Genomic DNA, 27,905 nt, shown 5'->3' on the forward strand with positions numbered 1-27,905 from the left:
TTCAGTCTGCAATATCGAGTGTTTCAGTTGTTTCTAGCCACATGTCTGCGCCATTTACATGCTTGTCTAGAAGTTTAACAACCATGTCGCACAACACATAGTCTCCACACATGTTTTCTGTTGATTGCTTCATTTGGCATCTGTGGCATATCTCCATGGCAAGCAGCAAAACATTTACAGGGTTTACCATCACCTGGGAGGGGAGATTGAATGTTCACCGTAAAGTGGCTTGCGGAGTATAGATGAACATGTACAGAACATCTTTCACATCTCTAACCAGTTTCAGGACGGTATGTTTCGAAATACGTACCAGAAATTAAAAGGACGTGGTAGCCACAGAAACGAATATTCATTTCCCCTTTCCACCAAAACCGTGCAGCGATATTCCTCTTTAGTGAACGCCGCGATAAGACGGCCGCACTTCCCGACCATGCGCACAACGCTCGCGACTCGCCATTTCCAGGGGTGGCCAGCCGTCACTGCAAGTGCCAAGCAGGAAACACAGCCATGTTCGTGATTTTTTTTTAGGTGACTTCCAGTTCATGTCAGCAGCTACAATTCTGCATACAGACCTTTTGCACAGTTAAATAACAGTGCTCAGAAAAGCAATACATGTTTCGGCATGACAAGTCTGACCATTCCCTTGTTAAACATACCCATTCACCGGTCACAGAGCAGACATCTCTGCCAACTTTTTTTGACAGAGTTACAGCTGATTTAATCCCACTGCTGCTTTCATGTTTCTCTTCTCCTACTTTTCTATTAGCCTCGTTTATTCCAAAAGCTGCACATCACTCTTAAACGGCTTATTGTCATATTGACTAAGGTCTAGCTGCTTCAATTTGTGAAGTTACTGATGACAATCTCTTTACTTATAAAATTTAAAATAAGTTACATTTCATACTATATATTCTTCTCCACTAACTTATTAATTATGAGTTAATGAGAAGCACTTAAAAACAAAACATACTTGATAACACATTTGGGTTTGATTCCCACTTAATGTGCTTTATTCCTGCAGCCCTTTTCCTCTCCTGATTCATTCTCTCTAAGTGCTGCGCCGTGTTCGAGCGCTGCCGATGAATTCCAAACCCAATATCTGAAAATTAGGTGTATTTAGTTTTTATGAACTGTAAAACTTGTTACAAGCGACATAGGAAATATTTTAAAAATTCAGGCTTTATCTCTCATCTGTAGAGATATAACGGCTCAAAAATGTTGTTACAATTTAACATTTTTTTATTTCAAAGAACTTCAGAATTTGTTAAGCTAGTGAATGTGAAAATCACAAGACTGTCACAAACAAAAATAATCTTAAAAAAATTACACCATTAAATAAAATATAAATATATATTACTTAAAAAGGGAAGCAAGCAGGGATTCTTCAAGCATTTTCAGTGAATGTAGATGCATTTCCAGTAAAACCAGTTAAGTATATAACAACAGGCCATCAGAGAAGATTGCCTGTAGAAGTCAGTTTTGGCAATGATATAGTGGCAGTCAAATGAAAACCAAGCACCTACCACAACAGGGCCATGTAAAGGTTCCATTCAAGAACAATCACCACACATGGTAAGACATTTATCACACTGGGAGACGAGATGATCAATTCCTGTTAAGTAGAATGTGGTTGGCCAGTGACAGATCCACAATCATACCCTCTTGCACTTCCTCGTCCAACTGGAACCGATGTCCATGCGTTTTTGTCACAGATGTGAAAATCACACAATGAAAGATCTGGGAAATATCTGGGCTGTACAGACAATACTGCAGTGTTTCCCAACCAAATTCCTCATGTATAGCGTTTGTCCAGTTGGCAGTGTGGGGGTGGGAGTCATCATGCAACACAATGATTCCATCCAACATCATTCTCACAGCCCAAGAGCAAATGGCAAATCCAACAGTGTAAACTTCCCAATTCTCTCCCACCAAAGAAATCCAGAGTTGTTCACACAAGTTACAGTAAGACTCTGATGACCTCCTCCTTTAACTGCAGGGGCCCTCTGCTTGTTGAGTTCATTAAGTGTAGAACCACAATCAATGCACAGTGCTATGAAAACACTTTGCAGACACTACGATGCACCATAAAATCAAAATGCCCAGGAGTGCTGTTGGACAGAATCATCCTGTTGGATGATAATGCCCACACTGTCAACAGAATGAAGGCTACACAAAAGTGATTTGGTTGGGAAATACTGCAACATACTCCATACAGCCCGGATATTTCACCATGCGATTTTCACATCTTTCATGACCTCAAGAAAGATAAGCTTAAGACATCGATTTCAGTAGGATGAAGAAGTGAAAGAGTGAGTGCGGTTGTGGATCCGCCAGCAGCTGCCCATATTCTATGAAACACGAATTGATTATCTTGTCTATCAGTGCGACAAATGTCTAAATGCTTGTGATGATTACTTTTGAATGGAAACATTCTGTGGTCCTGTTGCGACAGGTGTTCAGTTTCATTTGACTGCCCCATATACAATGAAGAGCAAAAGGAACTGGTACACCTGACTAATATCATATAGGGCCTCCAAGAGAACCCAAAAGGGTCGCAACATGACATGGCATTGACTCGACTAATATCTGAAGTACTGCTGGAGGGAACTGCACCATGAATGCTGCAGAGGTGACATACAACATGACCACTTTCACAGACGGTCCTACCTCTGATTGGATAGAATATGCCTGTGACGGGACTAGAAGTAAGGGTGTAAGGGGGTGGAGATCTCTTTTGAACAGCATGTTGCAAGGCATCCCAGATACGCTCAATAATGTTCATGTCTGGAGAGTTTGGTGGCCAGCACGAGTGTTTAAACCCAGAAGAGAGTTCCTGGAGCGACTATGTAGCAATTCTGGATGTGTGGGGGTGTCGCATTGTCCTGCTGGAATTGGCCAAGTCCGTCAGAATGCACAATGGACATGAATGGAGGCAGGTGATCAGACAAGATGGTTACATACATGTCACCTGTCAGAGTCATAGCTAGATGTATCAGGAGTCCCACATTACTCCAATTGCACATATCCCACACCATTACACAGCCTCCACCAGCTTGAACAGTCCCCTGCTGACATCAGTGTCCATGTATTTATGAGATTGTCTCCATCTAGAGCAATTTGCAGAAGGGTTGCACTTCTGTCATGGTGAACGATTCTCTTGAGTTGTCATTGGTCCTGTTCTTGCAGGATCTTTTTCAGACGGCAGCAATGTCAGAGGTTTGATGTTTTACCAGATTCCTCATATTCACGGTATACTCGTGAAATAGTCATACAGGAAAATCCCCACTTCATTGCTATCTCGGAGGTGCTCTGTCCCATTGCTCATGCACCGAATATAGCACCATGTCCATACTCACTCAAATCTTGACAACCTGGCATTGTAGCAGCAGCAACCGATCTCACAACTGCACCAGACACTTGTTGTCTCATACAAGCATTGCCAACTGCAGTGCCGAATTCTGCCTGTTTACGTGTCTCTGCATTTGAATATGCATGCCCATACCAGTTTATTTTGCGCTTCAGTGTACAATAGCTTCAAAAATCTGACTAGCCATCATTTTCTCTCTCTTTACAGATAAATAAGAGATGCACTTCACATGTCACATATTAGCAACTTTACTCCATTTAGAACTGTGAAGGCAACTCTGGCTGTAGTTGCTCTATCAGCATAATGCTGTTCATCTTAAGTGAACTATCATGCTCAAATGTATCCGAATGACCTGAACTGCATTTCACCCAATTTATATGCAACTTATGTAACTTAACTGTCTTGGAGGTCCTCTGCTCTCTTTCCGCTTCAGTCATTTGACTATACAAAATGATTACTTCAAGAGGCCACAAGATATAATTGCTTTGAATGGCTATCACTCCAGATGCAAATTAATATCACAATTATCCAAATATTGGATAACACATTATTAGATGTGACACAACCATTAAGCTTGTAAACTCAAATTTATTACAGTAAATGACATTTCAAAAAGCAAGTTTTAATGTGAAATTACATTACAAAAATTTTTGCACTGGACTTGGATCTGGCACTTCGATCCAGTAACTATTTTTCCTGTTAACTAACTACAAAGGATCTTAAATATGGTTTCTGTCTTGAGTAATTAAATATGCACAGGTTTAAACTTGAAATGACTGAGGCATGAAATTTTGTGTTGGACAGACAAATCCAGCATCTAATCAGATTATTAACTAAGCACAATCAAATGTCAAAAATCGTAATTTTGCATCCACAGTGAGCTGAATGAAACTGAAATGACGAGATGAAAAGTTTTTCACCTACCGAGATTTGAACCCAGTACTGATCGTAATTGACTTCTAGTCATGAATAGACATTAAAAATTGGTTTATTTCACCAGTAGTGAGATGTACATATATCCAAACAAGAAATAACATTGTATAAAGTTCTGCAATGACTGGGAATAGAACTCTGGACCTACCATTGTCACTGACTACACACAATGAGACGTTTACTATGTAATTCTTTTTCACCAGTAACTAAGAGTGGCATGTTTGCACCTGAAATGATACAACGAAAACTTCCATGTCTGACTGGGAGGCAAAACCGGTAACAACTGTTATTGTTGTAACACAGATAAAGGTGTTAAAAATCATAGCCATTTGTCACCTGTAGTTTGATGTGTGCATGCTACAACTTGAAATGACATGATGGAAACCTTTATGCCAGATCAGGATTCGAACAGAGACAAGCACTTTTCATGGAAACCTCGAGGAGTTTGGAATCTTGGGGAACCACTGAAATGACAGAATTGCATCATTTCAAAGGCATCAGACCCAGCAAAAGGAGAGATCTGAGTTTGAATCCCACTCCAGCATCAATATTTTCAATATCTCAACTTCAGACACAACAACAAATAAATGCCTGTTGACCTTACTTCACTCATTAATAAAAAAAAAAACTCGAGTAAGAAAGCAAACTCATGACATACTTTCCACCTGGTGTAATTACTGCCTCTGTCATGTTCCAACCTTGACTGACTCTCCTAAAGTAGGTAGCACAGGGACATGTTTAATGGGGCTTTACAACCACAGTGCAACACTACATTCTTCAACTTCCATTACCAGAGTGTGTGTGCTTTGTAAAAATGGTTGCCTGATGTGTGAATTGAATAGGCATATGTTGCTAGCATATGTTGCTAGAATCATTCCAACATAACACCACCCTACACGAAGAACTGGTTCATGATTATTTCATAAAGAAGAATGCTCTGCATACTTTGGAGGTTGACTACAACCTGCTCGATACATTCATTTCCTTATTCGTCCACATCAATATTCACTAGCTGTTTTTCCAATGCATATTTTTAACTAGAGTTTTTAATCACTGAAATGAAATCACGTAACAGATAGCTGCATGAACTGGCAACATGGCAGGATGCGAAAGTTTCTGCTGGAAGATTTGCTTTCCACTTTTGATTCTGTGCTAATGTAGCTATTTTGTAGTGTACTTGTAAATATAATGCAGTCTAGGCCAGCAGTATAGCAAACTCCAGTCTTCGCGATTTTAAACCACATTTTGTCTGATATAATTATTTAGGTAAAAATGTATTAACCTTTACTCCTGCAGCATACAATTTGAAGAGTATTGATGTATGTAAAATCCACCAGCTCAAAGTTTGCCTAAGAAACCTGACAAGTACGAAAAGGACTCACATTCTAAGGATTCCATACAAACTTAATTATGTCCACAGATAATGACAATGATGATGATGATGATGATGATGATGATTCTATTGAACAGCACTTTGGTGACTGGCGTGTCCCTCACCAACTCCAGTTATCCAGCCGGGCAAAGGGGATCTGCCGTTTAGTGTGGACTCCTTATATCACTGAGAGGTGAAGGCCACGTTACAGCGAAGTCTCAGAAATTGGTGTTTAAACTGAGAATTGACTGTATGACTTTTCAGCTTCCAAGATTGCTCTCTACCGCTAGACCACCAGGACCATCGTATCTCTACATTCTTCCAGCTATTAAATTTGTTTCGTGAGTTTGAGAGTTTCAAACTATGTGACGTATATTTCCATATATTTTGACTGCACTGACTTAGAAGCTTAAATTATTGACACCCCCACAAGAAACCATAGACCTTAGTATCTAACATCAATTTCAACTCGATACTTCTACCTGTTATTGAGAAAAAGGGATCTTTGCAGACAGCCATCTCTCTTGATTGCACTGAATTGGAACTTTTAAATTTTTTACACTCGCAAGGGACCTTAGACATTAGTGTTTAAAATAAATTCCAACTCAATACCTCTACCTGTTCCTGAGAAAAAGAGGTCTCCACAGTTGGGCAGACACACAAACGAGCAACAAATGGCGAAAAAGTTGATTTAAGGAAATAATAGGAAACATACATAATCATCAGTAAAGTTTATTTAAGGAAATGACAGAAAACCTACATAATTATCAGGATGGTCAGACAGGAATTCAAACCACTGCAGATTAACTTTATAAAAAGAAAATAATGGTTGGTCCTAAAAAAACACAGGAACATATGTCAGCGTGAGTCCACAAAATATAACTTTATACACCTAGTGGCACAAACAAGATGCTTTATGTTAATAACAGCACCACAGAGGTGTGTCCATTGCAGTTGGCATGTGTTTCAACAACAGAGGTGCCCTGCAGTCACAACATATGAAAAGCAACCTAGGAAACTGCAACTAGTGTTGCTACTGTACAAGAACATCCTTCTACACTCTGCTGATTTCACAAAGGAACCTGTTCAGGAGCTTGGCTGGAAAGCAATCCCTATTGTACTACTACTTCTGCAATGAGTCTTAAAATGGTGAAATTAAGACTTCTCTAATGGTTTTTGATCTGGAAGCATATAGCTCAGAAAGAGAAGATTTAAAAAGCAGACAAAATGCAAAATGTTTAGACCTCTTGCGCGATTAGAACCTAGGGTTAACGCAGCATTCCCCTTCACAAGGTGGCCACTTTATCACTGAGATAGTGAGCCAGTACTGTTCAAACCTATTTCACTGTGGTATTGTTGATTAACAGAGATAATTAGTAATGTTTAATATGGGATTAGTTATTGATTCAACATGGAATAGACCTCCTGGAATCAAATAATAAATTTAACAAGCCAGTGTTACACCATAAGTAATAAATCTTTCAGATTATTTATTGGAAATGACAACAACATATCAAGTGAATGTAGTAGGCCAATTCTGAACCACACCAGGGAGTAAATCAATGTCACATGGTTGCAAACTGTATTCTACAATGTTGCCAACTCTCCATTAGACTAGTAACAGGAGGAACATGTTTGCTCAGCTGAGTGTTAAGCCAGCTAGCATTTGTGAAGCTCGCCTATTGCAGACGTGGCGACACTGGCTGCTAAAATGTTTACTGGCAGCCGAAATTCTGAAGCATAGCCCAGTGATGACCTAATGTATAGTTACAAATAATATCCAGCCTCAATAACTGTAGCTCAAAAAATCATAAATAAAGAGCAAGGGCAAATACTTAGATGGCCCTCCTCTTCAGTAGCTGTCTTAATTATTTTTTCCGTTGAACTGTGAAACTTATTCACCAGACGCAATTCAGTTCTTTTTATTTTCCAGTATCACCACCATTATCCTGTAAAGATTATGAGGAAATGTGACTTACTATTATTCTTATTATGAAATTACAAACAATTTTTCTTAAGAATACTTTCACTGACATAAGATTTAAAATCAAAGAAGCGAAGTGGGCTCAAAAACTCGCAAAGAAATGAGCCCTGTGAGTGTGTGTGGAGCAAATCTGATTTGTACTTCTGCTAACACAATAGGAGAAGCAGCTGTTGTCGGCGCATTTAAAAAGGAACATAAAATGCTGACAGTATTGTCTCTATTGTGGGAAATATTTCTTTATTACACGATACAGCAATTCTCCCTGCAATAATCAAAATAATGAATAGTATCATGTACTTTTATTAACTGAAATATAATAGCTGATACCACTTTGCCAGTGAAAATGAAATGCATCTGATGAATGGCTATGTCAACAAGCAGTGCACTTCATATGGAGAGAAACCAAAATTTCAGTAAGAGGTCCATCAGTCTGGGTTTGGGGTGAAGTTTCTATGCAGTGCTTTGCAATTGGCAATGTTTGCTTTACAATTAGATCCTGATTTTTCATACTAGGGAAACCTATATGGTATCATAAACTTCATATGAGAATTAACATAGTGTAATTCTTAAAATAGACTACTACATTAAATACTACTCTCTACTTGATGACATGCAGACAGAGTCTGAACTGCTCTGAAAGTAGTATTGCCTGCCTTCTGAAAGCTCAAAGAGAGTGTTTTAACAGCTGTCAATGAGAGCTGGTTACACACATGCATCAAACTCTTCATTGTTGCATGGAATTCTCTCTTCTTAGCAATGTGTTGCTGTCTGCTTTAATTCGTTCCTTGCTATAGTTATTGTGTTAACTCACAGGCCCGATTCAAGAAAACTTTTTCACACTAGTGACTTATCATAAAGCGGCCCCCCTCCCCCTTTTTTGTCAGTTTTTGCTACCAACTGCAATATGCACAATATACAAATCCTGCATTTAGGAGCCCAGGGCACTGCAAGTGGCCACTACTGACTGTAATAGTCCTGTGCATGAACCTCACTGCTGTGGCAGTTCTGGCACCCCTCTCACCTTGGCGCCCCAAATGGCAGCTTCTGTTGCTAGGGCCTCAAACCACTCCTGTTAATTCTGTACATGATTTACATTACAAATTGTATCGTCTGGCACACAAGCAAAATGATGGTCACTGCAAATGTTCTGTGTGCTACAGTTTCATAAATAATCAGTTCTCTGCCACCTCTCATTTAATGTTTAGAATTTTACTGAAAGTTGCATGAATCTTGCCACGAGTATAATACATGCATCAAAAAAAGTTTTGCATCATCCCGGTTCCCAGAATTCCTGAAGATAGACCTTGACTATGGATATTGTATCACAGAGAAAGTCCCTCTGACTGTTCAGAGATGTCACTAAACCCGCCAAAAGATGTAAACAACCACGCATGAGCAGTGCCTATTAGACGGAGGGGGTCTGCAAGCCGATCAGTTCCAGTCATTCCACCAGGAAGGAGGTACATGGCTCATGTTGTCTGTAGTTCAACCATACCCAGATGGTCAACACCGCAGTTTGATTGTATCCGCATTGTTACTTTGTGCCAGGAAGGGCTCTCAACAAGGGAAATGTCCAGGCATCTCTGAGTGAACCAAAGCGATGTTGTTCGGACATGGAGGAGATACAGAGAGACAGGAACTGTCGAAATGCCTCACTCCGGCTGCCCAAAGGCAATTACTGCAGTGGATGACCGCTACCTATGGATTATCGCTTGGAGGAACCCTGACAGCAACACCACCATGTTGAATAATACTTTTTGTGCAGCCACAGGACATTGTGTTATGACTCAAACTGTGTGAAATAGGCTGCATGATGCGCAACTTCACTTCCGACATCCATTGCAAGGTCCATCTTTGCAACCACGACACCATGCAGCACAGTACAGATGGGCCCAACAACATGACAAATGGACCACTCAGGATTGGCAACTCATCTCTTCACCTATGAGTGCCGCATATGCCTTCAACCAGACAATAATTGGAAACGTGTTTGGAGGCAACCTGGTCAGGCTGAATGCCTCAGACACACTGTACAGTGAGTGTAGCAAGGTCGAGGTTCCCTGCTGTTTTTTTCTTTTTTTTTTTTTTTTTTTGTGGTTTTAGGGCGCAAAACTTCTATGGTCATTAGCGCCCAGCTCGTGACTTAAGACAGTAAAAAACCGAAATTTAAAACCAGCAGCAATGGGAACAAAGTCAGAAAATTGGAGAAACTAAAAATAGAAGACTGCTTAAAAATCCACTACAGAAAGGGGGTGATTGTCCCCAAAAAAAGCTTCAAATGACTGACGTCATTTCACTGTCACTAATAAACTGTATAACGCGGTCGGCGGAGCGCGTGTCATCTGCTAAAATCGACAAGAGATCAGGCGATAGCTGTAGACGGGAGCGTAACGGATTAAAATAGGGGCATTCAATTAAAAGGTGTCTTACCGTCCACAGCTGAGAGCAGTGGGGACAGAGAGGGGGAGGATCGCCGCTTAAAAGATGTCGATGGCTAAAACGACAATGCCCTATCCGGAGTCTAGCTAAAATTACCTCCTCCCGATGACGCGTTCGGGAGGAAGAGGTCCAAGCGCAAGGAAGGGCTTTCACTTCCCGCAATTTATTACAGGGAAGTGCCGACCAATGGGCATGCCATAAATGAGCAACATGGCGACATAAATCGTTCCGAAGATCGGTGAAGGGAAGCGACTGAATAGCTGGCCGAGGAAGAGAGACTGCGGCCTTGGCCGCTATATCGGCCGCCTCATTCCCACAGATACCAGCGTGTCCCGGGAGCCAGAGGAACGCCACCGAGACGCCCCTCAGGTGAAGCAAGCGCAGACAGTCCTGAATCCGGTGGACCAGAGGGTGCACAGGGTAAAGAGCTTGGAGACTGAGGAGAGAGCTGAGAGAATCTGAGCAGATAACGTACTGTATCCGCTGATGGCGGCGGATGTAGTGGACAGCCTGGAGAACAGCGTAAAGCTCCGCAGTATAAACCGAACACTGGTCGGGAAGCCGAAAGCGATTTGGGGTGTCGCCAACAATATAGGCACTCCCTACACCTAACGATGTTTTCGAGCCGTCGGTGTAAATAAATGTGGCGTCCGTCATTTCTGCACATAGAGCAGCAAATGCCCGACGATAAACAAGTGTAGGGGTACCATCTTTGGGAAATTGACAAAGGTCACGGAGCAGGCAGATCCGGGGACGGAGCCAAGGCGGTGCTGTACCCCAAGTTGTCAGGAAGGTTTTAGAAAAGCGGAAGGAAAGAGAATGGAGCAGTTGACGGAAGCGGACTCCCGGGGGTAGTAGGGAGGAGGGGCGGCCTGCATACCCTACATCAAAGGAGGCGTCGAAAAAAAGGTCGTGGGCTGGATTAGCAGGCATGGAAGACAGACGGCTAGCATAACGACTCAGGAGGACTGCTCGCCGATTGGACAGCGGAGGTTCAGCAGTCTCAGCATAAAGGCTTTCCACAGGGCTAGTGTAAAAAGCTCCAGACACTAAACGTAATCCACGGTGGTGGATAGAGTCGAGACGCCGAAGAATAGACGGCCGAGCAGAGGAGTAGACTATGCTTCCATAATCCAATTTCGAGCGCACTAAGGCGCGATAGAGGCGGAGAAGGACCACTCGGTCCGCTCCCCAGGAGGTACCATTCAGGACATGGAGGGTGTTAAGCGATCACAGACAGCGAGCCGAAAGATAGGAAACGTGGGAGGACCAGCACAGTTTTCTGTCAAACATAAGACCCAAGAATTTAGCGACGTCTGAAAACGGAAGGTTGACAGGACCTAGATGTAAGGAGGGCGGAAGAAACTCCTTCCGTCGCCAAAAATTGACACAAACGGTCTTACTGGGTGAGAAACGGAAGCCGGTTTCGATGCTCCACGAGTGGAGGCGATCAAGACATCCTTGAAGACGTCGTTCAAGAAGGCTGGTCCGTTGAGAGCTGTAGTAGATCGCAAAATCGTCCACAAAGAGGGAGCCCGAGACATCAGGAGGGAGACAATCCATAATTGGATTTATGGCGATGGCAAACAGTACAACACTCAGCACGGATCCCTGGGGTACCCCGTTTTCTTGGGAGAAAGTACGGGAGAGAGTAGTGTTCACCCACACCCGAAAAGTGCGCTCTGCCATAAATTCGCGAAGAAAAAGGGGCAGCCGGCCTCGAAAGCCCCAAGAGAACAGTGTGCGGAGGATGCCTGTCCTCCAACAGGTATCGTATGCTCTCTCCAGATCAAAAAATATTGCTACCGTTTGGCGTTGCCGGAGAAAATTGTTCATGATATAAGTGGAGAGAGCGACATGATGGTCAACTGCAGAACGATGCTTCCGAAATCCGCATTGGGCTGGTGTTAAAAGACTGCGGGATTCCAGCCACCAAGCTAAACGGTAATTCACCATACGCTCCAAAACCTTACAGACACTACTCGTGAGAGAAATGGGGCGATAGCTAGAGGGGAGATGTTTGTCCTTTCCAGGTTTCGGAACGGGAACGACAATAGCTTCCCGCCACCGTCTGGGAAAGGTGCTGCCGGTCCAAATTCGATTATAAAGACGAAGGAGGTAACGCAGACTATGGGTGGATAAATGCAGCAACATTTGGACATGGATACCATCCGGTCCTGGGGCGGAGGAGCGAGAAGATGAGAGGGCATGTCGGAGTTCCCGCATGGAGAAAACAGTATTGTAGCTTTCGTGATTTTGGGAGGAGAAAGCAAGAGGTCGCACTTCCGCTGCACGTTTCTTCGGGAGAAATGCTGGCGGGTAATTGGAAGAGCTCGAAATCTCAGCAAAGTGCTGACCCAACGAGTTAGAAATTGCGACGGGGTCCACTATGGTATCATGCGCGACAGTGAGCCCAGAAACCGGGGAGAAACTAGGCGCGCCTGAGAACCGTCGAAGCCGACTCCAAACTTCCGAGGAGGGAGTGAAGGTGTTAAATGAGCTAATAAAGAATTTCCAGCTTGCCTTCTTGCTATCGCGGATGACGCGACGGCATCGCGCACGGAGCTGCTTATAGCAGATACAGTTGGCCAAAGTAGGATGGTGACGGAAAATGCGAAGAGCACGTCGCCGCTCACGTATTGCGTCACGGCATGCCTCGTTCCACCAAGGAACTGGGGGGCGCCGGGGCAATTCGGAGGTGCGTGGTATTGAACGTTCCGCAGCTGTAAGGATAACGTCGGTAATATGTGTGACCTCATCGTCGACGCTGGGAAAGCGACGGTCATCGAATGTCGCGAGAGACGAAAAAAGTGTCCAATCGGCTTGGGCAAACTTCCAGCGTCGCGGGCGCATATATGGCAGTTGAGGCTGCAGTCTGAGGACACATGGAAAGTGGTCACTCGAGTGTGTATCATCAAGGGCGAACCATTCGAAGCGCCGAGCTAGCGGAACAGTACCGACCGCAAGGTCCAAATGAGATAAGGTTGTCGTGGAGGCAGACAAAAATGTGGGGACCCCAGTTTTGAGGCAAACTAGATCCGCTTGGTGGAAGACGTCTAGCAATACGGAGCCACGTGGACAAGGGTGTGGAGATCCCCAAAGCGGGTGGTGGGCATTGAAGTCCCCAACCAGCAAATAGGGGGGTGGAAGCTGACCAAGAAGATGAAGGAGATCAGCTCGTGCCATTGGTGTGGACGATGGAATGTAGACAGTACAAAGAGAGAACGTGTATCCGGAAAGTGAAAGACGGACGGCGACAGCTTGGAAGGAAGTGTTTAAGGGGATTGGGTGATAATGGAGAGTATCACGGAGAAGAATCATGAGTCCTCCATGGGCTGGAGAGCCTTCAACAGAGGGGAGATCATATCGGACAGACTGAAAATGAGGGAGAACAAAGCGGTCATGGGGACGCAGCTTTGTTTCCTGAAGACAGAAGATGACCGGCGAGTAGGAGCGTAAGAGGACCGACAATTCATCCCGATTGGCTCGAATGCCGCGGATATTCCAGTGGATAATGGACATGGGGTGAAAAGAGAATGGAGGAATGTGACCAAAGTTGCTGTCAACTCAAAGACTGCTCAGAGCTAGCAACCGACAGCATGGAATGGCATTCAGCCGAAGGCAGAAGATCCTGATCCATAAGTTGGTCAGGAGCAGTCCCTGCCACCAGCGATCGGCCGGTTGACCGGCCACCAGCAGTGCGCCTCGGCGACACAGAAGATGGCCGAGGGCGATTTCCGCCAGGTGGTGCTGTAGAGGGGGCACGCCTTGGCGGAGAAGGAGAGGAACTGGGTTTCTTTGTAGCCTTCTTGGAAGAATGTTGTTTAGATGAAGGAGGAACCGATGGTTGTGAAGCTGCGGTCCGTAAAAACTCTTCACGAGTATGCTCTTTTTTCGAAGACTTGGCGTCCGACTTTTGGGCTCGAGATGTAGCAGAACCCGACGAAGGGTGAGCCATAGAGTGGGCAGGCGAAAGTGGTGAGGTTGAACGAGCGATCTTTGCACTGGCCGATCTGACGACCGTGGTACTAAAGGTGAGGTCGCAAGTCTGCGTGGCCGCCTCCTTTGTTGGCCGAGGAGAAGCAAGGACAGTGCTGTATTTTCCTGTCTGAGGCACGGTGGGCTTGCGACTGGCGAATAATTTTCGAGCAGCAAAGGTCGACACCTTTTCTTTCACCCTTATTTCCTGGATGAGCTTCTCATCCTTAAAAACGGGGCAATCTCGTGAGGAAGCAGCGTGGTCACCCATACAGTTGATGCAGCGAGGGGATGGAGGTGGACAAGCACCCTCATGGGCATCCGTGCCACACGTAACACATTTGGCTGGATTGGAACAGGACTGGCTGGTGTGATTGAACCGCTGACATCGATAGCAACGCGTAGGGTTTGGGACGTAAGGGCGAACGGAAATTATCTCATAGCCCGCTTTGATTTTCGATGGGAGTTGAACTGTGTCAAATGTCAAGAAGACAGTGCGGGTTGGAATGATGTTCGTGTCAACCCGTTTCATTACTCTATGAACTGCCGTTACGCCCTGGTCAGACAGATAGTGCTGAATTTCTTCGTCAGACAATCCATCGAGGGAGCGTGTATAAACGACTCCACGCGAGGAATTCAAGGTACGGTGCGGTTCCACCCGGACAGGGAAGGTGTGGAGCAGAGAAGTACGCAGCAATTTTTGTGACTGGAGGGCACTGTGTGTTTCTAACAACAGGGTGCCATTCCGTAATCTGGAACAAGACTTTACAGGACCTGCTATTGCGTCGACTCCTTTCTGAATAATGAAAGGGTTGACCGTGGAGAAGTCGTGACCTTCATCAGACCGAGAAACAACAAGGAACTGTGGCAACGATGGAAGAATCGTCTGTGGCTGAGACTCAGTATGCTTACGTTTGTGACTAGACTTAGTGGAAGGTGAGGAAACCATTGCGGAAGAATCCCCCATGATTACCGGCGTCTCCGATGGCGCGCTCCTCCCTTGTGGGGGCCCTCTCTGAGGGCACTCCCGCCTTAGGTGATTGTTCACACCTCAGGTCACACCTCCCGACAAACGGACGGAGGGACCAATCGGCATTTTCGGAAGGTATCAGCTCGGGTAATCACCCCTCCCTGGGCCTGGCCGTTACCAGGGGGTACGTACGTGTCCTACCTGTCTACCCGGGGCGGGGAATTACGCGTTACCCCGTCACCGGCTACGCACGAAGGCGTGGGTCGGCCTTCAGACACGCACAGGGAGGAAGAAAGAGAAAGGGAAAGGAAGGAAGAGAGGTCTCAAACGCCGCAGCGGAGAAAAGAGAAAGAGAAGAGGTAAAGAAAAGAGAAGGACAAAGGAAGGAAGAAGACAGAGAAAGACAAAGGAAGGAAGAAGACATAAAAGCAAGGAAGGCAAGAAATGCAGTACATTTACGGGCGTCCGTCTCCGGACGTAGGCACAAACCATACTCCCAGATGGGGAGAAAGAGAAGGAAAGAGCCAGAGGTGAGGGGAGGAGGGGCGAAGATAGGGATGGGGAAGGATGCGGAATGGGAAGGTATGCAGCCCGGAAAGGAAGGAAGGCCACATTAGCTCGGGGTCCCGTGCTCGCTACGCACGTATCCACAAAAGAGTTGTGGACCCCCTGGGGGGTCCCTGCTGTTTTGAGGTGGCATTCTGTGTGGCCAACGTATGCCACTGGTGGTCATGGAAGGCGCCATAACCAAAACAGGGTGACAGAACAAGTGTTAAGACAGTAGGAGAAAACATCCACAGTACTAGAGAGGTCTGTAGAGGGCCCTGTAGGGGAAGAAAGATGTTGAAATACATGTAACACATAACTGAAAATGTTTGCTGCAAATGGAGAGGTTGGCAAAGGAGAGGAAGGAATGATGAGCTGCATCACATCAGTCAAGACCAAAGGAAACAAAAAACTTCATTAGAGAATTATGTATATGTTGTTGCAGTTCTGGTCTCCAGTCTGAAGACTAGTTTGATGCAGTTCCCTATGCTAATTCAACACATCCATTATCTCTACATAACAGCTCCAACCTGCTGCCACATGGACCTTCTTACCATATTCAAACTGTAGTCTTCCTCAACTGTTCTCTGGCTCCCCCCTTCCCACAAACAACTCCATTCATTACCAAAGTACAATTCCTTGATACCTCAGGACATTTACTATCAACTTTTAGTCAAGCTGTGAAATAATTATCTTCCCTCCCTAAATCAATTCAATAGTTTCTCATTGTCTGATCTACCCTTCTAATCTTCAGTATTCTTCTGAAATCCCACACTTCAAAAGCTTCTATTTTCTTTTTGTCGGAATCACGTTTCATTTCCACTCCAGGTTACACCCTCCAAAAAGACATTCCCACATTTAAATTTATATTGGATGTAAACTAGTTTCTAACGTTCAGAAATGTTACCCTGCTTTTTCTATCATCTATGCTTCAGCATCTGCACTTCTTATGCTGCCTAAGTAACAAAACTTATCTACTACTTTAAGTATCCTATTTCCTAATCTAATTCCCTCAGTATCACCTGCTTTAATTCGACTACAATTCATTGTACTTGTTCTAATTCTGTTGGTATTTATCATATCACCTTTTTTCATGATGCTATCATACCATTCAGCTGTTCATGTAAGTCTTTTTCCATTAGCAACATAAATACAATGCCATTGGCAAAACCTAATGTTTTTATTTTGTGCTCTGAATTTCAATTTCCTTTACAAATTCCCCCCCCCCCCCCCCCCCCCCCCCCGGCATTCTTGGCTGGTTGCTCAATATGTGGATAGAATGCCATTGGTCGGTTGGCTGGTTGGTTGGGTGCAGAAAGGACCAAACTATGCGGTCATCAGTCCCTCCGACCTTGGATTAACTAAAACCGATAAAATCCCACATTAGAAGGGGGAACTAAAATGTCCATAAAAGATAAACTATTGACAGGGAAGGAAGGAAAAGGGCGGAAGAAAATGTGAGGGAAAGCATGTGACTAATGACAGGGGCATGAAGGAAGAAGCACAGGAGACAAGAGAGACGCTCAAGACATAATAGACCCCATAAGGAAAGGAGTGGGAAGGCAGAAGGCCAGTGTGAACCACCAAACCTAGTTGAAGCCAATCCAGTCAGGGCAAAGGGGGGAGCAAGAGGGCCCACCAGCCCCTCCACTCACCGATAAGGTCAAAGGTCCCTCCCTTAAATAAAGTGATAAAAACCCCCATCACAAATAAAACGTAAAACGAGATCCGTCGCTGAGGCATTGTCAGCCAACACCAGGGGTAGCGAGTCTGAAAGGCTAAAAGTCCATCACAGGGTGGCTAAGTTGGCTGGCACAGGACAAAAGAGGCCTTACGAGAGGCTCAGGAGGAGGACTGCCAAAGAGTTGTAGAATCCTTAATTGCCCTGAGCTTGTTTGGCGAAGAAAGAGTGTGCCATTCTGCATCCCAAAGGCCCAAAACCTGACGATGTAATGCTGAGCAAAGGTTTATTTCCAGAATGCGAAAAGCAAGAGATGGCCTGGTAGTAGCTAATTTAGCCAGACGATCAGCAAGTTCATTGCCAGGAATCCCAACATGGCCTGGGGTGCAAATGAAAACCACCGAGCATCCATGTTGAGCAAGAAGAGAAAGGGAATCCTGGATAGCAATGACCAATGGGTGGCGGGGGAAGCACTGGCTGATAGCGTGCAAACTGCTCAATGAGTCACTACAGATAGTGAATCATAGTCCTGAGCAGGAGCAGATATGGTCCAGTGCATGCAAGATGGCTACTAATTCTACAGTAAAGACACTACAGCCATCTTGCAGGGAATGAAGTTCCGTGCATCGCACACAGGTGTAAGCAAAATCAGTGCGACCAGCAACCATGGAGTCATTGGTATTGATCACTCCTGAACCCTGAAAAGAACTAAGGAGAAAGTAGAACAGGTGGCGAAGAGCCATTGGAGGGACGGAATCCTTTGAATCAATTGACAGATCAAGACAGAGCTGCAGCCGAGAGATGCACCATGGAGGGGTACGTGCGTGAGCGGAGAAAAGAGGTGGTAAAGGGAATTGCTGGGGCTCAGAAAAGAGCAACTGAATGCAGACAGCCATGGTAAGCCCACAGCGTGGAAGCCGCTGCGGCAGGGTGATCTCAGTGTCTGGATAAAGGAGACCATAATTAGGGTGCTTTGGGGTGCAGCCAATGCGGAGTGCATAAGATATCAGCTGTTGTTGGTGAAAAACGCACAGTGGTGGAATCCCCATCTCTGCAAGAAGGCTAAATACGGGGCTAGTCTGGAAGGCACCAGTGGTGGATGAGGTCTAGTATCTGCAACGTTGAAAGTGATTCAAAACCATGGACAGGACTTCTATAGTCTAAATGAAACTGGACTAACGCTTGATACAATCGCAGGAGAACATAGCGGTCGGTACCCCAGGTGGTATTGCACAGACGCCTAATAACATTGAGATTGGACCAGCACGTCCTCTTTAGTTGGCGAAGATGAGGGAGCCATGTCAATCGGGCATCGAAGACCAGACCCAAGAAGCGATGAGTGTCCACCACCTCGACGGGCTGGCCATCGGAGAACAGTTCCGGATGGGGAAGGACTGTACGGTGATGGCAGAAATGCATGAGAGACAACTTGGCTGGCAAAAACTGAAAGCCATGGGAGAGAGCCCATGAGTGCACCCAGCAGATTGCCCCCTGGAGATGGTGTTCTGCAGCACCCATTATGGAGGAAGTGACGTAGACACAAAAATCGTCAGCATACAAAGAGGAGGACACTGTCCATCCAACAGCTGTCACCAGACCATTAATGGCTATGAGAAAGAGAGGGACGCTCAGCACGGAACCCTGTGCAACCCCATTTTCTTGCCAAAGGGGAGTGCTGTTGGAGGAGCGAACTTTGATCTGAAAAGAGCGACAAGAGAGGAAGTTACGGATAAAAATGGGCAAAGCACCACGAAGGCCCCATTCGTGAAGGGTGGTGAGGATGTGGTGGCGCCAGGTAGTGTCATAGGCTTTATACAGATCAAAGAAGACTGTGGAGGCGTTACCGATGGGCAAAAGCTGACCGGATAGCAGACTCCAGGTGGACCAAGTTATCCACTGTAGAGAGTGGCCACAGTGAAAACCCCTTTGAGTCGATGACAAAAGGTCGTGGGATTCAAGGCTCCAAAACAGCCGCCAACTCACCATGCGCTCAAGGAGCTTGCAGAGGATGTTAGTAAGGCTAATTGGACGGTAGCTATCCAACTGAAGAGGTGGCTTCCCTGGCTTCAACACCGGAACAACAATGCTTTCCTGACACTGGGTGGGAAAGACTCCCTCACTCCACAGACAGTTGAAGAGAGTCAGTATACGACGATGGCCAGCCACCGATAAGTGTTAGAGCATTTGGTCATGTATCCAATCTGGTCCAGAAACCGTGTCGGGACAAAGTCCAGGGCGCTGGCAAATTCCCACTTGGTGAATGGGGCATTATATGGCTCTGAACAGTGAGAAACCAAAGACAAAGGCAGTGGTTCTGAGCGCTCTTTCAGTAGAAGGAACGTGGGCAGATACTGAGCCGATGCCGAAGCTTAAGCAAAGTGTTGAGCGAAATTTTCTGCTACAAAGTCCGGATTGGTAAGGACAACACCATGCACAGAAATTCCTACAACCCAGGTGGGAGGACGGTGGCCAAAAATTCGCCTGAGTTTCACCCAGACTTGTGAAGAGGGTGTGTGTGTGGTCCTATGGCAGCTACATATCGTTCCCAGCAAATCTGTTTCTGAAATTTGATTAGGTAGCGGGCCTGGGCGTGGAGTCATTTAAAGACCAGAAGAAGAGCAGTAGAAGGCTGCCGCTTGAAGTATTGAACAGCACAGCAGCAGTCTTTTATGGCTGCAGCAATTTCCGGAGTCCACGAAGGGACCATCTTCCAGTGGAGGGTGGGGGCAGAACCTGAGGAAGAAGGGATTGCTGAAAGGATGGCGGCAGTCAAAGCCTGTGTAGATTCACCAACACTGTTGTGTGGCAATACAGGGGGGATGGGAGCAGAGGAGAAGGCACCCCAATCAGCCTTAGAGATGGCCATCCTGAGAGGGTGATGGCACGAAAGACACTGAAGGAAGGTCAAAACAATCGGATAATGGTCGCCGTCACATAAGTCATCATCGACACCCCACTGAATGGAGGGAAAAAGGCTGGGGCTGCAGATGGAGAAGTCAGTGGTAGAGAAAGTGCTGTGTACCATACTAAAGCATGTGGGAGTGTCTGTGTTTAGCAAACAGAGGTCAAGCCCTGCCAGAACAGCTTCAACTGTCCTGCCCAGGGAAGTAGTCGTATGACTACCTCAAAGAGGGTTGTGGGCATTAAAGTCCCCTAGTAGCAGGAAGGGAGAAGGGAATTGTTGAAGAAGGGTGGTTATGGAAAGGGATGCGGGTGGCCTGTCAGGTGGGAGGTAGAGATTACAGATTGTGATTGGAGTGGCCACACGGACCCCAACAGCAATGGCTTCCAGACTGGTATGGAGGGGAACCCATTTACTAACAATGTCCTTGTGGACCAAGGTGCAAACACCACCAGAAGCCAATTCGGTTCCAACAAAGTATGGAACCCACGAAGGGCAGGTGAGTAAGAACTGATAAAATGGGTCATCTGTAGCACAATACAAGTGGCAGAGTAGAAGGAAAGAAGGGGCTGCAAGTCTGGAAGGTGATGCAAATATCCATTACAATTCCACTGGAGGATTCTCAAGCAGGAGTCCAAATGGGAAGCGAACGGATCAGAGTCGGTCACGCCCCTGAGTCACCATCCGTCACCGATAAGGATAGGGTAATATCCATATGGGCGGGGTCAGACTCTGCTGGTTCATTGACTGGAGGAGGGGAAAGCTGCACCTCGGTGGGTACCAGAGCGACCTTGCCCTTGTTCTTTCATTTTTGCTTCTTCTCTTGGGAAGGAAAAGAAGGGCAGACTTCAGCGAGGGCGGGCACAGAATTACACCGAGCAATCTTGGCGCCCACTGGCCACGGATCACGCTGCTGATAGGGAGCAGCAGATTGCCTTTCAGGGGAGTGCTGGGAAGAGGAGTCCCAGGAGGGAGCTCCAGTACTGGGGTTGCCGAAGGAGGGGAGTACTTCTCCGACGGGAGAGGGAGAGCAGCAGCTGGAGGGGTGGGTAGAGGTACTGACGGGGAGGGGGAGTGGGAGACTGAGGAGGAGGCTGAAGGCATGGGACAAATGGGGTAGGGCTGGGAAGAGGAGGGTGTAGGAGGGGGAATGGACGTAACTGAAGAAAAAGTAAAAGTCATAGACACAGGATGGAGCCAGTCATACTTTTGTTGAGTCTCAGTGTAGGTGAGCCGATCTAAGGTTTTGTACTCTTGAATCCTTCTTTCTTTCACAAACATCGAGCATGCAGGCGAGCATGCAGAACACTTTCCATGACAATTTACACACACTAGGGAGGAGCACAGGCACTCCCCTCATGGAGGGGACACCCACAGTCACCACAGAGGGGATCAGAGGTGCAGCGGGAAGACGTGTCCAAACCGTAAGCATTTAAAGCATCTCATTGGTGGTGGAATATAAGGTTTTACATCACACCGATACACCATGACCTTGACCTTCTCTGGGGGGTCATCCCCTCGAAGGCCAGGATAAAGGCACCCATTGCGGTGCGATTGTTTGGAGGGCCTTGCTGGACATGGCGGATAAAATGAACCCCACGCCACTCGAGGTTAGCATGGAGTTCCTCGTCAGTTGGGAGAAGAAGATCTCGGTGGAAAATAATGTCCTGTAACGAGTTCAAAGATTGGTGGGGCGTGACAGACTGGGAAGTCACCAAGATGGTCACAAGCACGCAAGGCATCAGATGTCTTTATGAGCAAAGCACCGGACCACATTTTACTCATCGATTCCACTTTGCCATACTTATCTTCAATTGTATCCATGAAAAACAAAGGCTCGGTCGTGACAAAACTTCCGTCATCCATCCTGGTACAAACCAGGCACTGAGAGACAGGTACCGAGGGAAAGGTTTCAACCCAAGTCGGCAACCTTGACCCTCCTCCCAGAGGGTGGCCAGGGAGGGGAAGGTCGAAGGATCAGAAGAAGGAGTGTCACATCTGCTACCACTCTTAGAGACGGCCACAGAATGGCCAGGATGGTGAAGCTTTTGTCACTTCATGTGCAAGGTGTCCACCCTAGTACCACTCACTATGATCAGGGGCTCGCCCTATAGGTGCCACCCAGCCACAGCAAGGGCCATCTGGCATTGGTGGCCATTGCCAGGAGTTCTGGTGCCCCAAAGTGATGGGCATCAACTCCTGGGTATACATAAGGCATTAAAGCTCAGGTACTAGTAGTGTAGTAGTGTGGTCCCTGTGGTTTCAGGATGCTCAGCCAAGTGGGTACTTAACCGCTCCACCACACGGACTGGCTACCGTGCTGGTGACCTAGCAGGAGGGGGGGGGGGGGGCAGGGTGCAAAGGGAAAGGGGAGGGGCGGGGAAGAGGGAGAGGAACCTGCACCATGGAAGCTTGGTAGGGAGTTCATCCCCAAATGGCTCATACTGAACGGAAAATTTTGGAAACAGAGGTCAAACCCCAAGGGGACCAAAAATTACGAAAAGGAGATGGTAACAGCAAACTAAACAACAGCACAGACCAAAACAAAGCCAGGAGGATAGCCAGGTCGACATAAAGAAGTTCACTAAGAGGGAAAAGAGGGGCAGGTACAAAGGATCAAGGATAGGGAGGGAGAGGAACAGGGATGGTAATGCAGCCTGGAAAGGAAAGGCGACTGCAATAGCTCGGGGCACCGTGCACGCCACACACATACCCACAAAAGGACTGTAGGCCTCCTGGGGGTAGAATAACATTGGGATTAGACTACAACACTTTCTCGCTGCCTTCTCAATAACTGCTACCCTTCAACTACAGTTTGTTTCTTATACAAGTTGTAAATAACCTTAGGCTTCCTGTATTTTATCACTACTGACAACAGAATATCATTGTGTACTCCAGTTGATCGTCAAATGTTTTCTTAAAATTGAAGAATGTTAAAAACATAAGTTTACCTTTTTTCAACCTGCTTTCTAAGATAGGATCAGTATTACCTACATTTCTTCGGAATCCAATTGATCTTCCCTGAGCCTGGCTTTCTCTTTACATCTGTAAATAAATTGTGTCAGTTTTTTGGAATAATGTCTTATTAGGCCAATAGTTTGCTCATCAGTCAGTAACTGCCACCTTTGGCATTGGAATTATTATGTTGTTCTTGACATCTGATGGTATTTTCCTATAGTGTATACCTTGTATATCCAATGGAATAGTTCTGTCATGGTATTTTGTCCAAAAAAATGAGGGAATGTTGCCTATTCCAGATGCCTTGTTTTGACTTACGTGATTCAGTGCTCTGTCAATTCAGTTCATTATCTCAACTGTTATTCAACAACTTTGTTTACTTATCACTAAAGCTACTGTCAGTATTAAGCCTTGGAGCCATAATTCTTAGCCAAACAGGAATTTACATTCACGTAAACAAACAATAGGCAATGTACATAATTTATTTACCAACCATGATGATGTGCATGTGTAGTGTGTAAGAGTAGTCGGGTGTCATGCAACTAACACACAGTTCAACAGCTTTTACCCTGTCCAAGATTAAGTATGAGCTATAATGATGCACAAACAGCTGCTGTTGAGTTGTGCCCAGCAAATGAACTTTCCAGTTTGCAGTACACATAAGATTTTTAAAAAATTAAAACAGCTACTGAAGAATTGGGCCACCCAAATAATTCCCCTAATCTTAATTTGTAATGTGTCAGCTGCAGTTGGTGAATATGAAAATTATTCATAACTATGATTTAGCTTCGATCCCTGGTTCCAGAAATGTAAATAATATTCCTTGGCCTATTCATTTGGTTATCTGTGCAGCTGCCTGCTCCATGTCTTTAAAAAGCTATTGGGAAATGCACAAGATACAGTTTAGCTGTCACAAGCGAGAGACATGATCTCCCACAGTATATTTGGCAACACTGTGACCTCCAACTTACTTCCTGAGGGGAAGAGAATATCCTTCTATACTTAACTTATATTTTCTTGTCATATTTTTAATATGTTCACTTGCAGGAGACATAAAGTTAGAAAATTTATGTTTTTGGAGTCCAAAAACCTCATTCCAAGTTGAAACTACAGCCACTCTCGTCTTTTAAATTGCAAGCTATTCATCTTGTCCATCACTAGGGCGAAGGAAACCTCAATGGGACAGTTGTCCGCTACCTCAATGGTGAAGTGTTCATCCATCAAAGGGAAGACTGTGGTAGCTGTCTGTCAGTCTCATGGAAGACATTATTTGTACTACTTCTGTCACAAAGTTACAGTCAGGCAGATAAACAATCATAAAGAAATCTTTACAAAACCTCTCCCTCATACTTTTGTTGGTACCCTTTTTCAGTACCCAGTAGATTTAAAAATGAAAAACTTACAGATTTATACATTCACTGTTGCTACTTTTTCTGCTTCTGCTGGACTATTTTTTAGTTTTTTATGAAGAGACAATTGTAGTGACTTAACTGGGGCACTGAATAGTTTCATAACTGTTATGTGTCTGCATGCACTGCTACATTTCCATACTTGCAGGGTAGTCCTATAATGCTACTTCAGTATTATCATGAACTGCATGGTCACAGACAGATTTTATGCCGAAAGTGCATAATATGTTGCTAATTTGTGACAATTTGGGGATGACTGTGTTGCAGGTACTTTGTTTTATTATAGAAGACTTCTGTTGTAAGGTTACCATGGTAAATTTTAATTCATTTGTATTAGTACAGTCTTCACTTTGTAGTGTTTTTGTATTAGTTTATTGAACAAAACAGATAAACACATAGAATAAGTTAACCATCAGCAATGTAGTCTCCCACATTATCTAACATTATCAAACTTGCACTGTCTCATTAACTTGTTTCATTTTCTTCATTGATTTTTTACTACTGCGTTTTGGCCATTAAGAAAGATTTCTTTGCACTGTTTGTTTTTCTGATTTGAAACTGTGTGTTATTTGCATCTTATCAAATACTTTTTGAATGTTAGTGTTTTGTAACCAGTGTTATGTTGTCTTTTCATTTGTGCTATTACATGTTAGAGATTGTGCCAATGAAAATGAGCTTAAGGAAAACTGCTTTATGTGAATAATATTAAAAAGAATAATTTTTACTCATAATGTTAACTGAATCATGTGATGATAACACTAATCTTCTGCGGTGAATGAGATTCAAGTCTACAATACACATAACACACAAAAAACAAAAATAGCTATGGCAGCTACTGAAGAGTAGGGCCATCCAAATAATTCCCTCTGCTCTTTATTTATGATGTTTGAGTTACAGACAGTGAGTGTGCACATTATTTGCAACTATGCTTTAGATCAAAATCATAGTTACAGAAATGCAAATAGAACTCATTGAGCTATGGTTCAGATATTTTGGCTACCAGTCAATACAGTAGCAGCAGTCTTCACAGCATCTTCAAAAGGAGAGATTTCCAACTGCTAGCCAGCCCAGCATATTGCCTATCGCTAGGCTAAAGGGTAACTGACAACATTGTAGAATACATTTGGCAACTACATGATCATCAGTTTACTTCCTAGTGTGATCCAGAACTGCCTGCTAAATTCAATTGATATTTCATTGTCATTTCCGACAAGTAGTCTGAATGATTCTCACTTAAGCTGTAACATTGGGGTGTCATTTATTATTTGATTCCAGGAACGTCATTCCACACACAATCTGTAACTAGTATCACATTTAACATTACCCATTATCTCCGTTAATTAACAATTGCACAGTGAGAGCAGACTCTTAGCAGCACTGTCACTAGCAAAGTCGTACTTTGGCCAATTTGTGAAGAGGAACACTGTGTTAGCCCTACATTCTAACCTCTTAAGAGGGCTGCACATTTTATCTGCTATTTACATCTTCTCTTACAGAGCTGTAAGCTTCCAGATCAAAAATCATTACGAAAATCTTAACTTCACCATCATAATTCGTACCACAATTTCAATTTAGTACCCCATCGATCTAAAGATGGAAAATTAAAGAAATTGTGACCTCATACAATAGCAGCACTAGCTGCAGTTTCCTAGGTCGCTTTTTGTATGTTGTAACTGCAAGGTGCCTCAGTTGAAACAAATGCCATGTGCTGATGGACACACCTCTGGGATGCAGTTATTAACACAAAACATCTTTTTTGTGCCACTAGTTGCATAGTTATATTTTGAAGACTCTCAGGTTCTAATTCAGTACAATTAAACAACACAGCCTTCTGCAAAGATGTCTACAGTCCCTTGCAGGTGAAAATAATTTAAGCTTCTAAGTCAACACAGTCAAAAGATACAACCGTATATGTCACATATTTTGACACTTGCAAACACAATCATCAAATATTATAGATGAAGGAAGCACAGTGATGTTAGTCCTGATAGTCTAGCAGTAAAGAGCGTGTGTGGTAAGAGAAAGATGGCGGGATCAATTCTTGGTTTCACCTAGCCTTCACCTCTCAATGATGTAAAGATTGCACATTAAGCTGAAGGTCCCCTCTGCCCGACTTGATAACTGGGGTAGGTGAGGGACATGCAAGTGACGCTGAAAAAGTATCATCAATTCTGTTTTCAAGAAATATTTTTTATTTTGTGAAGAACACTGCCTTTTATTCTCAAACAACAGATTTTTATTTGCTTTCTCACTACCTACAACATTTTGCTCATGTAGTATGCATTTATTTATTTATTTATTTTTTTTTTTTTTTTTTTGTTCTCTACAAGGAAGAAATTATATTTATTCGAAGAAGAGAGCATTTACTTACTTCTTTCATGACATTTCTGTTATGGAAACATGTATAATAGGGGTGACAAAGCCACGATGAAAAAGGCACTTATGGTGAGTGTAAGGAAGGCCTCAAGAGGAGAGGGGGAAAAAACACTAATGAAAAAAAAAATCAGCACCCAATAGAAAGACTTTCACCATGGCAAAGAGCCACATTTATTATTATTATTATTATTATTATTATTATTATTATTATTATTATTATTATTATTATTCATCATCATCTTGGACAGTTTCCAGCCACTGGCTGGGCCTGTCAGGAACACAAGCCTCTCCATCGTGTTCTGTCTTTCCACCATTCCCCCTCTTCCACCTTCGTCCAGTTCTCTCCTCTTCTCATCACACATTCCTTCACTCCCTTCACCCATCTATCCCTTGGTCTTCCTCTGGGCCTCTTCCCCTCCAGTTGCAGATCAAAAATCCTCTTTGGAATTCTTCCCTCATCCATTCTCTTCATGTGTCCATACCACTGCAGTCTTGATTTTTCTATCCTGTCCTGTACTGGTTCCTCCTTTAGTCTTTCCCTCAGATACACATTTCGCAATCTGTCTCGTCTTGTTACACCCAACCTGCTCCTCTGGAACTTCATTTCACTAGCCTGTATTCTACTTTTGTCGCTTTCGTGCATTACCCATGTCTCACTTCCGTATGCCAATATGGGGACAAAGTAGGTTCGGTATATAATTCCCTTGGATTTCTGTGGCACCTCCTTGCTCCAAATAAGCCCCCTAATGCATTTGTAGAACTGCCCTGCTTTTCTGCACCTTTCATTTATTTCCATTGTGTTTCCCCCCTTACTTTCAATCACGCTTCCCAGGTACTTGGAGTTCTCTACCACTTGTAGTTTTTCCCCTCCACAAGTTATATCCACATTATTATTAGGTATAAACATAATTATGTTTGAACAGATTCCACAAAAAGCGAGTCCTAGTCACACTTGTCCAGTTTTGTACGTAAAATTTGCCTTGGTTGATT

General features: G+C 44.5%; 1 protein-coding gene across 1 annotated transcript in view; it reads right to left on the minus strand.

The window, feature by feature from the left end:
* The window catches only part of LOC126185225 (target of rapamycin complex 2 subunit MAPKAP1), a 139,423-nt gene that overhangs the window by 76,274 nt on the left and 35,244 nt on the right, over positions 1-27,905 (minus strand). Inside the window, exon 3 of the mRNA XM_049928105.1 lies at positions 971-1,099. Within this exon, the coding sequence (XP_049784062.1) occupies positions 971-1,099 (129 nt within the window). The remainder of the gene's footprint in view (positions 1-970; positions 1,100-27,905) is intronic.

Source organism: Schistocerca cancellata, chromosome 4 (genome assembly GCF_023864275.1).
Source record: "Schistocerca cancellata isolate TAMUIC-IGC-003103 chromosome 4, iqSchCanc2.1, whole genome shotgun sequence".
Taxonomy (NCBI): domain Eukaryota; kingdom Metazoa; phylum Arthropoda; class Insecta; order Orthoptera; family Acrididae; genus Schistocerca; species Schistocerca cancellata.